This window comes from Eschscholzia californica, unplaced genomic scaffold, assembly GCF_041429995.1.
Source record: "Eschscholzia californica isolate CP2 unplaced genomic scaffold, dmEscCali1.0.p SCAF_3, whole genome shotgun sequence".
Lineage (NCBI taxonomy): Eukaryota > Viridiplantae > Streptophyta > Magnoliopsida > Ranunculales > Papaveraceae > Eschscholzia > Eschscholzia californica.
The window spans coordinates 25,631,963-25,647,521 of record NW_028238420.1 but is presented as its reverse complement, the minus strand read 5'-3'; the positions used below and the strand labels follow the sequence as shown (position 1 = coordinate 25,647,521).

Below are 15,559 nucleotides of genomic sequence, written 5' to 3'. Positions count from 1 at the left end.
AATTGGCAGGCGACACTCATCTTCTTTTTTCTTGGTTAATTATGTGTGGGCCTCTCTAACAGGCCTTTGATCTAGTTGTTTGCATCCACTCTTAAACTAGTCCTAAAAGTTATGAATTCCAGTCTTGGCGGAAGTAGAGTATCCCAAAGATTTACCCCATGCAATCCTCGCACAATCTATATAATAAAATAGAAGGGAAAACGATGACTGGGACAAACATCCTTTTTTAATATAAGATATTGTCCAGAAGCCATTCTCAAAATTTAAAATATAGTCCTTCGTAGAAATAAAGTTACCTATTTAAAAAACAATAATCCTTTCCTTATTCTTAGAAATAAAATAACTAATTTAAGAAAAAAAGAAACAAAATAAATTTCAAACGTTAAAAAAAGAAATTAACATCTCTCTCTCTCTCAATAAAATAATAACTAATTTAAGAGAAAAGAAACAAAAAAATTATAACTAATAAAAATCTCTCTCAATAAAATATAACAATAAATTTCGTAACATTAAACTGATACAAGTGTCCGTGCCCTAGGGCTTGGGATATACCCTAGTAAATAAAAATAACGTAAAGATAGTGTAGATGAGCTTTACACCCCTTATAATAGCCTTTAAGAGTAGAAGTGTCAATTATGGTGCATGTGCTCATAAGTCTTGAGGTTTTGCTTCAATGGTAGTTTATTTTCTATGAAAAGTTGGATGTCATATAATCGAAATACATTGGAGATAAAAATCTATCATTTATTTATTTTGTGTTATTAGAGTATAATAATGGCTTGTAGGATAATTTTTATACCTTTTGCGATATATGAATATCTTTAAGACAATGTCATGACATCATGAGCTGTTACATCCCTATCATGTATGTAAGTCCGTTACGAAGATATGCATGATTCATAGTCACAGAAAAAGTGTGGGCTTTGACAGACGAACTAAACCTGGATATATATTTTTTTATATCGACTCGAGAGTCATTACATCATTACTTGACATTTATACATAATGAATAGAATAAGCTCAATAACTACCTTCTCAACCCCTAAAGACCATATAAAGATCCTTTCAGGCCATCCAATGGGCAGGAGAGCCCATTTATTCCTACATTTATCTTATTTATACAAAATTTAATAAATCATGGATTTACACTTCCATAGGATACGAACTTGGGTCCTTCGATATGCGGAGTGGGCGTCTGACCACTAAGTCAAGTCAAGGTCACCCCTATTATTTTGGTGGTCCGAAGCGAAACACAAAACTGTGACCCCATATATGACGACATTGTAGTTTTTGTACACATACACAATAAGTCATTGTCCATATTCATATCTAAGTTTTGGGTATATACGAAAAATGTACAATACCCGATTCGATAGTACATTTGTTATCCAAATCCATCTGAAAAACAAAGTAATCTTTAATTAATTTCAATTATATTTATAAAAATTGAAAGAGGAAAAATAATAAACAAACTAATGTTTAATAAATTCATGACCAAAAAAATTGAATCTGAGAAACTATCTATGAGTTAGATTTGCATATTTGAAGAAATATGGATACAACAATAAAATAAGGATATTGAGAAGGAAACTTTTAAAATTGAGAAAGAACTTAAGATTCTCATCATATCTTTCGTAATCGAGTACCAAAATGAGTCTTCATTGAGCACTCCTCAAAATTATTTTCCCTCTATATCTCTTTCTCAAAGGCCTAGGCTTGGGGCATCCTAAAAAGACTCTGGAGAATAAGGACATAGTCCGTCCAAATTGACTTAAGGGCATCTTTATTTTACCCAAGTAATTTCTGATGGCCACCACCATTTCTGACCACCGACCACCTCTTTTCAGTCTTTCTCCTTCTATTTTTCTTTATCCTTTTTTCTTCCTCTCACTCTTTCTCATTCTCTCTCTTTATCTGTCTCTTTTTTCTTACTCATTCTTTCTCCCCATCTCTCTCACTGTTCATCTCACTTTCTCGTTGTTTGTCACTCTCACTATCCTCGCGAAAGGAACTGTGTGTCCCTTCGCCGAACCCCATTCGTCTAAGACAAAAAAAAACCTCGAAGAGTGATTCCAGCGAAACCCTCCTCGAAGGTTTTCGAATCTTGTAGGCTGGCATCGACGAAATGTTTCATGGTCAACCGGCCACGAGGTGTAAACTATATATCTCATGCCCGGTCGACCAGGAAATATTTCATGATCCACTACAAAAAAACTGCCATTAGGGACGGCCAAAAATCGTCCCAGAAACCTAAAAACCGACCTCAATAGATTATTGGGGACGGTTCTTTTCCGTCGCGGAAAGTCGCGTCCCAAATGGTATTGGGGACAGTTATAGCGACAAAGTATCTGTCACCAATGTATTTTGGGACGACTTGTAACTGTCCCTATATAAACAGTTATTAGGGTCAGTAATTAACTGTCTCTAAAAATTTGACAAAATTTCCTCTTGTTCGAATTTGGGACAACTAATATCTGTCCCTAAAAGTTTGGCGGGAATTTTCTATTGCTTGTATTTGGGACAGTTACTAGCCGTTCATATAAATATGGCAGGAATTTTTGTAGCTTGGGAAAACGAAGAGCTATCCCTGAAAATATTACACAAATTTTTTTGGAGATAAATATTTTTATATGGAAGTTGTTCCTAATCAAATAAAGTTGACAACTAAAATGAATTCAAACATCGATAATCAAAATATTTTGTCCATACTTGTTTCTAGCTCTTGTCAGCCAAATCCTTTACAAGCTAGAGCATTTCACATTTGTACTAGGAAAAAAAAAAAATATATATATATATATATATATATATATATATATATATATATATAACAAAAAACGTTCAAGAGTTTCGTTCGCTTGAATCTTTGTCACGAAAATTTATCGACGCCCTTAACATAGAAATGATGTTCCAAAAGCTGCAACAAAACAAAAAGATATCAACTAATTACAAGAATATTTTATAAAACTATACAATAAGCGACAACCAAAATTGAAAAAGTAAAAGAATGGACAACAGGTAGTTATTTTATGAAGAACAAGTACTAAACGAAAAGAAGCTGAAAATTATAACTCTCATATTTGTAATGAATATAAAAGCAAATTATAAGATTTCAGTAAGATTATTTTAAAAAGAGCAAATAAAAAAGAGAGAATCTAGTGTAATATTTCAATTGCATTTTAAGCTTGGCGGTCTAATTGTTTTTTCTGGTCCAAATGAAAAAAAAAAACGAACGTCATCCGCATTTGGTTAACTATGATGGAAACCTTGTTTACAGGTAAAAACAGAGCTATTTCACAATAACCCCCTTCCGTAGACATATCGAAGAGTTATCCATGATTGCAAGGAAAGTAAGTATAAATTGATCAAATTTGAAAGAGAAGCAAAATAAAATGTTCGATATTCAAAATCTAAAAGGTTATTTTATATAGTCAGTGAGGAAGCTAGCAGTGCAATAACAACTACACTTGAAATAGGGAGATAAGTCGAAAAACACTCACAAGGAGATACATCACTAACTCTGCAATTATGGTATAAAAAGTTGGTGCAAGTCAAACACTAAACATATCTTCCAGATTCTGCAAACAACACCTGTAAAAGAACACAATTATATTACCTACCTTTCCAAATTTTATAGCAAATTAACTCTTGAACCATAAAATACGAAAAACAACAAGAATATGAGAGATTAAGCGAAATAGAAAAACTGCTCAACTGCAAGATCCATTTAATCTTATCACTGGATTCATTTATTTTATTTAATCATAGAACCAATTACTAACAGATTTAATCATGAGTTATTAATATAAGAATCCACAATAGATCGGGTACGTAGAAAAAAAAGTATAAAGAAAGAATACAAGCAGGTTTTTGTTACTCACGTTTGACAATCCAGACCATAAGGTTAACTGTTTCACAGATCTCTCGCATAATCCCCAATCCTCATATCAGCCCAAATAACCATCAACAAAGCACTAAACCTAAAAGCCCTACGATGTCCAACCGCATTGGCTATTCAGTCATTGAGAATAGATCAACGAAGGCACCACTGAAACACATACTTGCTTCAAAGGATTTCTAGTTCCTCGCCTGACCATACTCAAGATAGTCTAAAACCACTAAAAGAATCCATATGCAAAATTTTCCATCAATACAAGAAATGATATAGTTTGAGTATTGACTTACTAAAACCCCATTATCGATGGGGTATGCTAGTCCACCACAATTTCTCTCTGTTTTAAGACAAGTACAAATGGAGTTTGAGTTTGAAATTTGGCTCACTTATTTCGCAGAGGTTCAACTATTTTTTAACTTAACCGTAATGAGTATTTATCGACAAGTCTAAGTAGTTTCAGATCCAAACAGACCATTGACTGTTTTGCAACCAAATAAATTTATTGAACCTCAAGATCACTGCACCAAGCTCGAGCTCAGTAGCACTAGCATCACCACTTCGTACTTGCTCCTGAATATTGGTAAGAAGGTTTTTGATATAAAGAAGATATACAATCACAAACAGATATTCTAATAGCATAAAAGAAACGAATGAAGTTCAGAAAGAGTCATTATGATTAGAAGAATTATAACAAACTAGGGTAAAGTCAAAAAAATGAGAAGACGAACCTGCAATTCTTTTGCAGAAAGATCAAGTTTCCACTAGCCGAGTCTGAGTCCGGGACGGGGTCCGGGTCGGGTCGGTGACCCGACCTGCGGATGTGTGCAAGTGAGAAATGTTGGTGTGCCTAAGGTAAGGGTGCTTCTAAAAAGTGATGGGTCTCTCCTCCGGAGAGCACTATTGTAACCCCAAGGGGCCACACCTCTTACACCCAACTTTCTCCTTATAAACACAAGCTTGTTTTTCTCTTTGAAAGATATGGGACAAAACATTTAGTTTGAAAGTTTCCATTTCTATATTAGTAAGGAGGATGAAAGTGTTCTCTACTTTATTCTATAAGTGTTGTAAGCACAAAAGGTATTTTGTTTGTTTGTGGATAAAAATAGTTCCCTCCAAAAAGCTCACTTTAGCTCATTTTATTTCAAAATAAAAACTAAATATCATTCATAAATTAGTGCTAAATGAAAGGGTTTTATGTGACAATGAAGTTCATTCGTAACCAAGTTAGACAGCAAAAAGGTTTATGCAAGATATATTTGGTAAAACAACTCATTTCTTCTCTAAAACTTCAATTTCTACTAAATCAAAGAATGACAATGCAACTCCAGCTTCGGTTGATTTAAAATACAAATCTTCTAATTTTACTGAAACCAATTCGTCTATTTCTCTGGTTTTCAGTAATAGAAGAAGCAGAAGAAGAAAACTCAAACCCTAGTTGAACAAACCAAAGAGAAGAAGCATCCAAGCAAGAGGAAAACCGAGGAAGAAGAGGAGAAGAAAACTGAGGCAGTAGAAATCGTGGAGAGAGAATGGAAGGGGGAAAGAAAATATTTGGGATTTTTTTGTTGCGTTTGACCGCCAATACAGTTTTCCGCGGGACGCAAAATTTGAAAACTTTCGAAATATTATAATGGGATAACTAAAAATTATCACCACCATTTATCTATTTGTCCCTATTGTAAATTTAATAGGGACCAACACTAAAAAATTGTCCCTATTATGAATATGTTAGGGACAGATGTAAAAATGTATGCCCATGTTAGCCCGTTTTTTGTAGTGATCGGGTGACCACGAGATGTTCGTGGTTAGTTGACCACCGAACCCTCGAGGTGACGAAACCCACCTCGAGGTATCCGTCGTCTCGGATAAAGGGTGTTTTGGTGAAAGAAACACTTCCCTTCGCCGGAACAGTGAAAAAAACTGAGAGAAGGAGATACCACAAAAAAAGAATGAGCGAGAAGCGAAGAAATAGAGTTACGCTAAACAAATATTTAACTTCTAACATATGTAGCTTCACTTATATTCTAATCATGACACATAAGCATACAAGAAAAGAACAACTAGAGTACCCAAAACAAAAATAAAAGCGAGAAGAAAACAAAGATAATAGGAAAAAATTGAAATCCCATCTCAATGGTAATGATTAGCTTTCAGTAAATCAATATTTACCATCATGTTTCTTCGTTATCGATGAAGGGAAAATCAAAGAAATAACTTCCACCGTACACCAGTTTATCCTCCTACTACAAATATTATTATCTTCCCTATATAATGGAATTTTGTGGCATCCATCTACTATAAGAGAAGAGAGAGGGAAAGAGGAATGAAATGATTAACTAAGAACCTGTATTTGGGAGGGTGGGACGAATGTAGTAATTGACCGAGGTGAAATCCAAACAGAAAATTGGACTGAAGACCCAATTTTATACTTTGTTAAGTTAAAAGGACAAGTTATATTTTTTTTTAGTAAAAATTGTGTTTGGTTAAAACCCCAATATTTTTTGCAAAGTTGTTGCAAGGTCTTGCAAAGCCGTTGCAAGGCGTTGTAAAGTTGTTGCAAGGTACTGCAAAGTTGTCTCAAGGGGGTGCAAAGTTGTTGCAAGGTGTCGCAAGGTGTTGGAAATTAAAAAGGTACTTAGGGAGCTGGAGACTGTAGATGGTAAAATGTCTACGGGTCGGAAAGTCTGACAGTCAACGGGTCGACGGTTAAAAGTCTTGTCGGGTCGGGTCGGATGCTTCGGGGACCAGCTACGTGTCGAAAAGAACCTGCACACAAAAAGAGAAAAGAGATCGTGAAGCCTCTGGGACACCGGGATGGTGCCGGCCTAAGGGGACTCCGACGGTCAAGTCAGATACTCGGTCAAATATAAATAAAGTGAAAGTGGACGATAGAGAGGTAACCGTCGTCGGAGTGCTTAGGTGTCGCGGCTCGTGGAGTTGTCGGGACAGATCTCGACGGTATTGATATACTTACTGTAATGAAGAGGGTGATGGTAATGATGTACCGTCGTTAACTTGCTGGTCGTAAGTGGACTTCGCAGTAAGGTGCTGGTCGTACGTGGGGTTTGCAGTAAGTCGTTGGTCGTAAATGAGTCTTGCGATAAGGCTCTGGCCGTAAGTGGATCGAACGATGATGATTCGTAGATGGACGGTGTCGATACGCTTAGCTCCTTGTCGCTAGATGAATGAAGCAGTAAGGGGGTGGTCGTATAAGGATGGTGATACGACCAGCTAGTTACCGCTGGATGGGTGCTACTGTCAGCTCGTACCGCTGGATGGGGGTTACGGTCAGCTAGTTACCATTGGATGAGAGATATATTAGATCAGAGAGCTTTCTTATGCAATAAGGTGGTGGTGGTGGTAATGGTGTCGATACGGCTAGCTAGTTACTGTTCGATTTGTGACTACCAGACTCTTATCTCCCAACTTATAAGACGATGAGTCAGAGACTTTGAGGGAATCGAAAGATCTTTGAGATGCTTATGAGAGAATAAGTGAGTGGAGAGAATGGATTAGGCTACTCTAGTACTGTTGTCGAATATTGGATGCCCTTGTCTGAGTGTCGCTCCTCGTATTTATAGTGGTGGAGAGGGATTGCCTTGATGACGACCAGCTAGTAACCGACGTACTTATTCCGTGTCATTACTTGTAGCGCCCCAAATCCCAAATCTCAAGCCAGCCTTGAAATCAAAGATTTGAGACCTTCAAACTGGATCCACGAGCAACGCCTACCATGAGTGCACAATCAAAACCTGAAAAACAAAATAGTTGGGTTAAAACCCAACTGCAGTAGATTTCCTCAAACCTAAGTCTCGGGTAGGCAAGTTCAATCCCCAATCAAGGAAGTATTTCATTCATATTCATTATTGCCGTTATCTGAAATTTAACGTGACAACTAACATAATACAACGAGATTTACCACCACGCATGTAGAAATTAGTAATTTATGTTCTTGGTTATTAGGCTTTCAACGTCCTCATATTCTAATCCAATATTAACTCTCGTGATAATAATCTTTCACTTTTTCAATAGATATAAAAAGATCACACTATTCACCAAGATAGACCTTTATAGAACCTTAACTTGACAATTAAGTAGACAAAATATTATGCCAAAAGACACAATCATCCAACTCTCGTCGAATGATATGACAAGTTCGTGTTCATGTTGTATGAGAGTGTGGTCCACAAGGTCATCCATTGTGTTAGTGCCGACCCCATATGCTCCATACCTAGATCACATCCGGTAGAGAGGGCCGAACCAACCACATAAACTCATACAACCCTCCATCAACTCCATCATCACACACATAATAGCATCATACAACATACATAAGTTGAATGAGAGTGTGGTCCACAAGGTCATCCATTGTGTTAGCGTCGACCCCAAAGGCTCCATACCTACATCACCTCCGGTAGAGAGGGTCGAACCAACCACATAAACTCATACAACCCTCTATCACATCACACACATAATAGCATCATACAACAAACATAAGTCGAATGAGAGTGTGGTCCACAAGGTCATCCATTGTGTTAGCGCCGACCCCATACGCTCCATACCTACATCGCCTCCGGTAGAGAGGGTCGAACCAACCACATAAACTCATACAACCCTCTATCACATCACACACATAATAGCATCATACAACAAACATAAGTTGAATGAGAGTGTGGTCCACAAGGTCATCCATTGTGTTAGCGCCGACCCCATACGCTCCATACCTACATCACCTTCGGTAGAGAGGGTCTAACCAACCACATAAACTCATACAACCCTCTATCACATCACACACATAATAGCATCATACAACAAACATAAGTTGAATGAGAGTGTGGTCCACAAGGTCATCCATTGTGTTAGCGCCGATCCCATACGCTCCATACCTACATCACCTTCGGTAGAGAGGGTCCGTGGATAGGCTGGTGATTGAGCTGGTCAAAACCTGCCTGCCCGATAGATTTTGAGCGGGCGGACGCAGGCAAGTGGGCCTAACCGGTGTACGACCCGAGTCCACTCGTATGTGTTGTCCGTTTACCCGTACGTAATACCCTCCAATAATAAATATGAACCATTAAATGTTTAGATAAGATGGTAGTGTTAGATTAGATTAGGTATGCCATATAACCCTCGATATCAGAAGAAGCCCAACCTTTTTTTTATCTTCTCTTCGATTCTATTCGACTCATGTCTCTTTTGATTCTCAACGGTGAAACCCTAACCCTTAATCATAATCGATGATTTCCTCTTTTGATTTTTCTCTAAGAAGCTTCTTTCTAATTGATGATGCTTTATCTCGACGTGTTTAATTTTGTTTAAGTTAATGAAATTGGTGACTTTTACTTTTTGACAAATTATGGCGTACACCCGGTGCCCGACCGACCGGTGTTCGGCTAGAAAAACGGACACGGATGGACATTTTTCAGAGAAAAACCGAAATACTCGTCCGTTGGTTGTTCAAACAGACAAGTTTGAGTTGCTTCCGTTCCACCTGGACCGGATGGGTAGTCTTCCGTGGACTGCCGACGGATTCCCATCCCTAGTCGTGGACGCCTAAATTTGGATAGTGTTATCGATGTGTTAGCCTTGGTGAGGGCCCTTGTGACCGTGCCCATAACAGTACACAAAGGCCATACTCAACTGGTCCAAATACAGTTGAAAATCAAATAGGAAACTCAAGATAGAGAGACAGATCCCTAGATAGAGTCAGAGAGAGAAGAGTGGAAACATTTGGAAGAGAGAGAGAGAGAGAGAGAGAGAGTAAAACGAAGCAAAGATGAACACAGATATCACAGCATCGACAAAACCCGAATACCCAGTAATCGATCGAAACCCACCTTTCACTAAGACTGTGGGGAATTTCAACACTCTCGATTACCTCCGATTTATAACCATTACCGGCGTCTCTGTCACCGTTGGTTACCTCTCGGGTACTCTCCCAACACATCTCTCATTAACAATTTTCTTTCTAGGGTTTTATTGAAATCTCCCATTGGGATCTACTAATTTCTTTTCTCTTTTGTTATGCAGGAATTAAACCTAACATCAGAGGTCCTTCAATGGTGACTGGTGGATTAATTGGGGTTATGGGTGGATTCATGTATGCTTACCAGAACTCTGCAGGAAGACTTATGGGTTTCTTCCCCAATGATAATGAGGTAGCTCGTTACAAGAAACAGCATTTTTAAGGTTTTATAGTTTTCTGTTTTATTTTGCTTAAGATTGCTAAGAGAAATTGAGAGAGAAAATCAAGCTAAAAATAAGACATTGAGGGTTTTCAGTTTTTAGTTTGATGCACTTGTTGATGTTTTAATAATCAAATTGCTCTATGAGTTTGGAATGTTTTCAAATGAATTTTGAAATTCCTGACATTTGCAAGTTTATGTTTGCCAAGATCTTTTATGTTTCCTCAGTTTGATTCGCATTTCGGCATTTGTTTCTTTCATGGATTATAATGTTTTGAATGGAATTAGAAACTAAGAAGATTTGAGGAATGAAAAGCGGATATCGTTATCATTAAATTGACGCTTGTTAGCTTATATGCTAAGTAGTTCATCTCGAGCGTGTTTCAGATTGCTAATTCCGTATATATTCTGATGCCAATTTGCTAAAGTTGTCATATTATTTCCAGTGTCCAAGATTTTAGGTTTTTATAGTTCATTAAATTGAAACTTAGTTTCCGTTTCATTTTCACGATCCATCATGAATTGTTGATTTTCCCTTGTTGATATTCAAGTTTATCGACTTACCTTGCCGATGAAAACTTCAAAAAACTAGTTTAACGAGTTCTGAAGCATATTTTGAATCTAATTGTGCACACGCAGCTACTAAGTAAAATAAGATTTGAAGTAATCATAGAAGGCATACTGGAGTGAGTAACTCTGGCTGATTAGGGTTTATATTATTGATTGACAAAATTATGAAATATGGATTTTTTACTGATCTGATTGGCGCGTTCAACTAGGATTCGTCACTTTTTTGTTCTATTTAATTTTTTTTTTCTAGTCTTTTGCTTTTACCATGAATATTAGGTATGCACTTAGTTTATTGCCGAAAAAGTATACACTTTTGAAATATGAATTATCGTAGCTTTTGATAAGAAGTTATTGTTCTTTGAATACACCTAGTCCAGTAACAAGTTCCTTTTTCTTCTTTAATGATTAATGGCCGTGACATAATCTTGTTTAAGTAGTGGCTAATGGTATGTTCTTCTGGTGAAATCATTGATTATCGATCAGAATTAGAACATAGATTAGACTAGAGTTTGTTTTGTAAGACTCAGATCGTTGTGAAACTGAAAACTTACAGTTCCTTAGTTATATAGTGTGATTTGCTACTTAAATAATGTTAATCTTCGTGAAGACGTTTATATAAGGTCCTGGAAAAGTTGATCGGCCGAGACTCCGGCTTGTTAAGCCGCTGCATAGCTTTTCTGATCCTGTGGTTGTTCCATTTATAGTCGATGAATATATAAGATACCCTTCTTACATCCTCTGGGTAGTTTACTGGCATACCAAGTCCATCAAGTAGCCGTTGGGCAGCTTGCCAGAACTGGTAATGTAACTCCTCTCGGTTGTGCAATCTCAGTTGCTCACAGCAGGAGTTCCGCACTGCTCAGGCCCCTTGGGGCTTCCTTCTCTTGGGGAATTTCTGCCTGGGGCGGATCGCCTGGCTGTGGCGGTGCCATAAATGTTGGGGTTAACATTAGGGAAATTGGATTCATGGCAAGGAATAAAACTTCCCGACATTTCACCGAAATTTCGCGAAACGTTTCCTAAAATGAGATTAGGTGCACGAAATAACACTTACAACTATTTCCTGCGTAGTTTCCACCGACATGATCGAAGTTTCCACCGAAGTTGTTGGAAATATCGAAATTTCCATCGACATGATGGAAATTTCCACCGACATAGTAGAAATCTAGCAAAAACCTGGAGAAACTAATACTAGAAACATATCCCTTCCTTCGTCTTTTCATCTTCATTTAGATCTCTCTTGATTTGTATGTTATGTTTTCCATGGTTTTTAAATCTATTTGAATGATTTACGCCTTGACTTAACTGCCTAATTTTATTTTATTTTAGTAATATCCCTGATATAACTGCGAAATTGGCGATACCTTCTCAAACTAACATAGTTTGTTAACTATTAACGGTAAGAATGTTATCTTATGGGTGTTGTAGCCAAAGAGTTATTCAATTTACCCCCGGAAATAACTGTGTGGTTGTTAATACTACCTCAAACTAATAGATAATGTTAAACACCATTTTTATACTTCATTATGGTTTAATAATCTTGTTATACATAATTGCATCATATTTCTATCATTTCTGTAGATTTGTAAGATTTCCACACTGACCGAAACGATTCTACGAAACGTTTCCACTTTTGGACCGACCGAAATTTCCACCGAAACCGAAATTTCATTCCTTGATTCATGGTAGTTTTGCCTAAATGTTATAGTTGCTACTAGATAACTTGAGCCTTAATGATGCTTGGAATCCATAAAATTGTCAGAACTTGTGAAGGTTCTCTATGTTCTTACATTATAGAAGAATTTGATCTTCAAATACAGGTCAGATTTGGTTATATTCTCTTTTGCTATGTTTGAATCAAGACCAGTCGATGCTCGGTTGGTCTCAAGATGATTTCCCTTTGTTCTGTTATTGAATTTGCTGATGTTTCTCAAACAATACTTTGTTTAAATCTCATGTATGAGATGATGGTAGATATTTTCTCCAAGTTAGTTTGAAATGGGTTATTTTTGACCTAGTTGAATTAGTTCCAATAGATACAGACTGAGTCTCGGAAAATGAAAAACAATAACCACCATAATGAATGTCTGTACATAATGACCACCTAATAGTGGATTTCATATATTTCTACCTCTCTCTTAGAAACATTAGACATCTAGTACTAGACCTCAAGATCACTAGAACATATTTTGAAGCTTAAGCTTGTCTTGTGTTCCAAGTAGTACTAGTTCTCAAAGTGGGAAGCTAAAATAGTACCTTTTCACATATTGTATTCTAAGATCCAAGAGTCTTCCTAAATGTCAATGTTAGCTACATTTCCAACTATCTAGTTGTGAGAGGTCCAATAAGATTTAGGTAGTATCTTCTTTTTTACTTTTCATATATGAAATCTGAGTTAAGATCTAAATTGATTCGAGTCACATCTTAAAACATTTGTTTTCTTATCTAAACTATGTGCAGAACTTTCTTGAATAATTAGCTTAGGTTGATTTTGGGTTCACTTGAATTACATAAAACAGGTCTCTATTAGGAGTCGGATCTCTTGAATAATTTGGCTTATGACTCAAACAAATCAACCTCCAAGGACTCAAATTCAACAGGTTGAGATAATTCATAATGGAAGAAACAAACCCACTTAATACTCTTCCATATCCAAAGAATCCGAGTTGCCCCAACTTTGAAAATGTTTTTGTTTGGTTGATGTTTTGGGGAAATAAGAAAAATTTCTGGGGAAGAAAGTTTTGGGTGGAAACAACCTTTTTTTTGTTTCCTCCAAACACTATCCAGTTTTTATTTTGTTCTTCGTTGGAATCTTGTCCGGTTTTCCAGACGAGATGTCTTCTTCTGGAACTAAAAGATCCAGATCTAGATGAAGGTAGTTTCCTTTGACTGGATCTTCGAGATCTAGACGAGATTTCGGCGGGGTTTTCCCCTTGCGGGATTTACAGAGAGAAAGAGACAAATGCAGGGAGAGAGAGAGAGAGAGATAAGAGAGAAAGAAATTCGCCGGCCAACGGCGACATTCTTCCGGTGACTTGAAGGGTGTGTTTGGAGAATAGCTCTTTTCCACCTTTTTTTCTCGGAAACTTTTCTTTGTTCCCTAAAACACCCACCTTTTCTTTTGGAGTACTTGGGCTTTTATAGTGGTGCTGGTCTGGGCTTCATCTCAGCCCTACTAAGTTGGGGTTGAAACAGTGTCGGACCGGGTCGACCGGTTGAGCCATATATTTCAGTTATTGCCAGGACTTGACCTGCCTAATGCTTTGCCAAGCTGGGTCGGGCTAGTTTGGGTCGTGGGCGGAGGTCAACGGGCTAGACCAGGTCGCTCTTGTAGGGATTAGAACATTTTGAAAATAAATTTTTTTTGCAGAATCTACTTTTGTACATAAGATTTTCAATTTACCAATGAACCACCTTCACCGTCTTCAAATCCATCCTCCTTACTTTGTCGTGAAGCAGTTTAACGTGGCCTCCTTGTTTTCTTAACCGATGGTATCAACAATGACCAAGAGTTTGAAGCTCCAAATCTCTTTTTTAGATTTGAGTATTGAATATGGGAGAATATTTCTTTTTCTTGAGCTACGAATTTCTTTTTTAGATCTTGCTGAGGAAAAAAAAATGATTAGACAGTTCTTTCCGTAAAAGAGTTCAGTTATTTAGGGCAACTCCAATGTGGGGCTCGGGCTCCCAATTTTGGGAGCCCCTGAATTTTGGGAGTCCTGGGGCTTTTCTCAATTCCAACGTCGGGCTCCCAACCGAGGCTCCCAAATCAATATATTATACGTGTGCAAAGTATGTGTGCGAAATTTTGATTTTAAATTTCGACTATGAATTATTAGATTTCGACTATGAATTAAAATGTGATATTATTCGAGAGAGATAATTTCAAAAAGATAAACACAAAAAAAACAAAAAAAATAAAAATTAGAGAAAAATACTTAAAAAAGTAGTATTTAAAATAATAAGAATATTAGAAAAAAAATTAGTTTAAAAAAAAAAATTAAAAAAATTAAAAAGAAATAAAATAAAGTGGGGTGGATCCCCTTTTTAGGGGATCCACCCCAAATATGGCCGTTGGAGCTCCCAACGGCCATATTTTGGGGGTTGGGAGCCCCCAGCCCGGGCTCCCATTTGGGAGCCAGGGAGCATGGGGCTCCCAGCCCCACCGGGAGCCCAGCCCCGGGGCTCCCGAGTTGGAGCATGTGGGCTGGGGCTGGGGCTTGAATTTGGGAGCCCCAGCCCCCCCACATTGGAATTGCTCTTATAAGTGAAGTTTGCCTCTTCTTGAAATTTTTGAAACTCGTCTGAAACATCTCACCTTCGTCTAAGACGACGAGTCATCACATTGTTGCTTTTCTCTCTCGGGGAGAAAAACAATTTTTTCTATTCTGGAATTCCAAAGTGAGGGAAAAAGAAAGAGAAATGAAAGAAATCCCTAGAAATTGTGCATGAAAAAAAATACATTGTTGAGACAGGTCGGGCAACCTGGCTTTAGTCCGAGTTTCCTACCGATCCGGGCCAGATCGGCCCATCGGCTCAAAACCAAGTACAACATGGGACTGGAAGATAACCCGTGCTGGCTTGGCATGTCTATGGTCTGGGTTGGCTGATTTTAAATGGGCCGGTCCTGGACTGGCCCCATAAGCACAACTTGTGTTTCACCTTCGTGGAGAATATCGACTTCGGATGGTGGATGAACATGTTCAGAAAATCAACTAAAGGAGGCAACATCGGTAAGTAGTTAGGTACATGCTGTTTGATGTCCCTCCTCTACACGATTCTCGTTTATCTCTATCGTCTCTACTGGCTTGTGCTCCACCAGAATCTTACCATATTCCTTCATGGTGATCCCAGCTTGACTTGGTTCAAGGCTTGAAATATATTTCAGTGCCTCTTGATATTCATCACGATC

General features: G+C 37.7%; 1 protein-coding gene and 1 long non-coding RNA gene across 2 annotated transcripts in view; both read left to right on the top strand.

Annotated features, from left to right (window-relative positions):
* The window catches only part of LOC147549195 (uncharacterized), a 69,079-nt gene that overhangs the window by 35,856 nt on the left and 17,664 nt on the right, over positions 1–15,559 (top strand). The gene's annotated exons all lie outside the window — the stretch shown is intronic.
* On the top strand, positions 9,502–10,273 carry LOC147549197 (uncharacterized). Its single transcript, XM_086665331.1, has 2 exons — positions 9,502–9,822; positions 9,923–10,273. The coding sequence occupies exons 1-2, from the start codon at positions 9,669–9,671 to the stop codon at positions 10,078–10,080; spliced, it is 312 nt and encodes a 103-aa protein (XP_086521457.1). The 5' UTR covers positions 9,502–9,668; the 3' UTR covers positions 10,081–10,273.

Coding starts and splice junctions, on each gene's coding strand:
- LOC147549197 (XM_086665331.1), top strand. CDS start 9,669: ATGAACACAGATATCACAGCATCGACAAAACCCGAATACCCAGTAATC. Junction 9,823..9,922: donor CACCGTTGGTTACCTCTCGG/GTACTCTCCCAA, acceptor TTTGTTATGCAG/GAATTAAACCTAACATCAGA.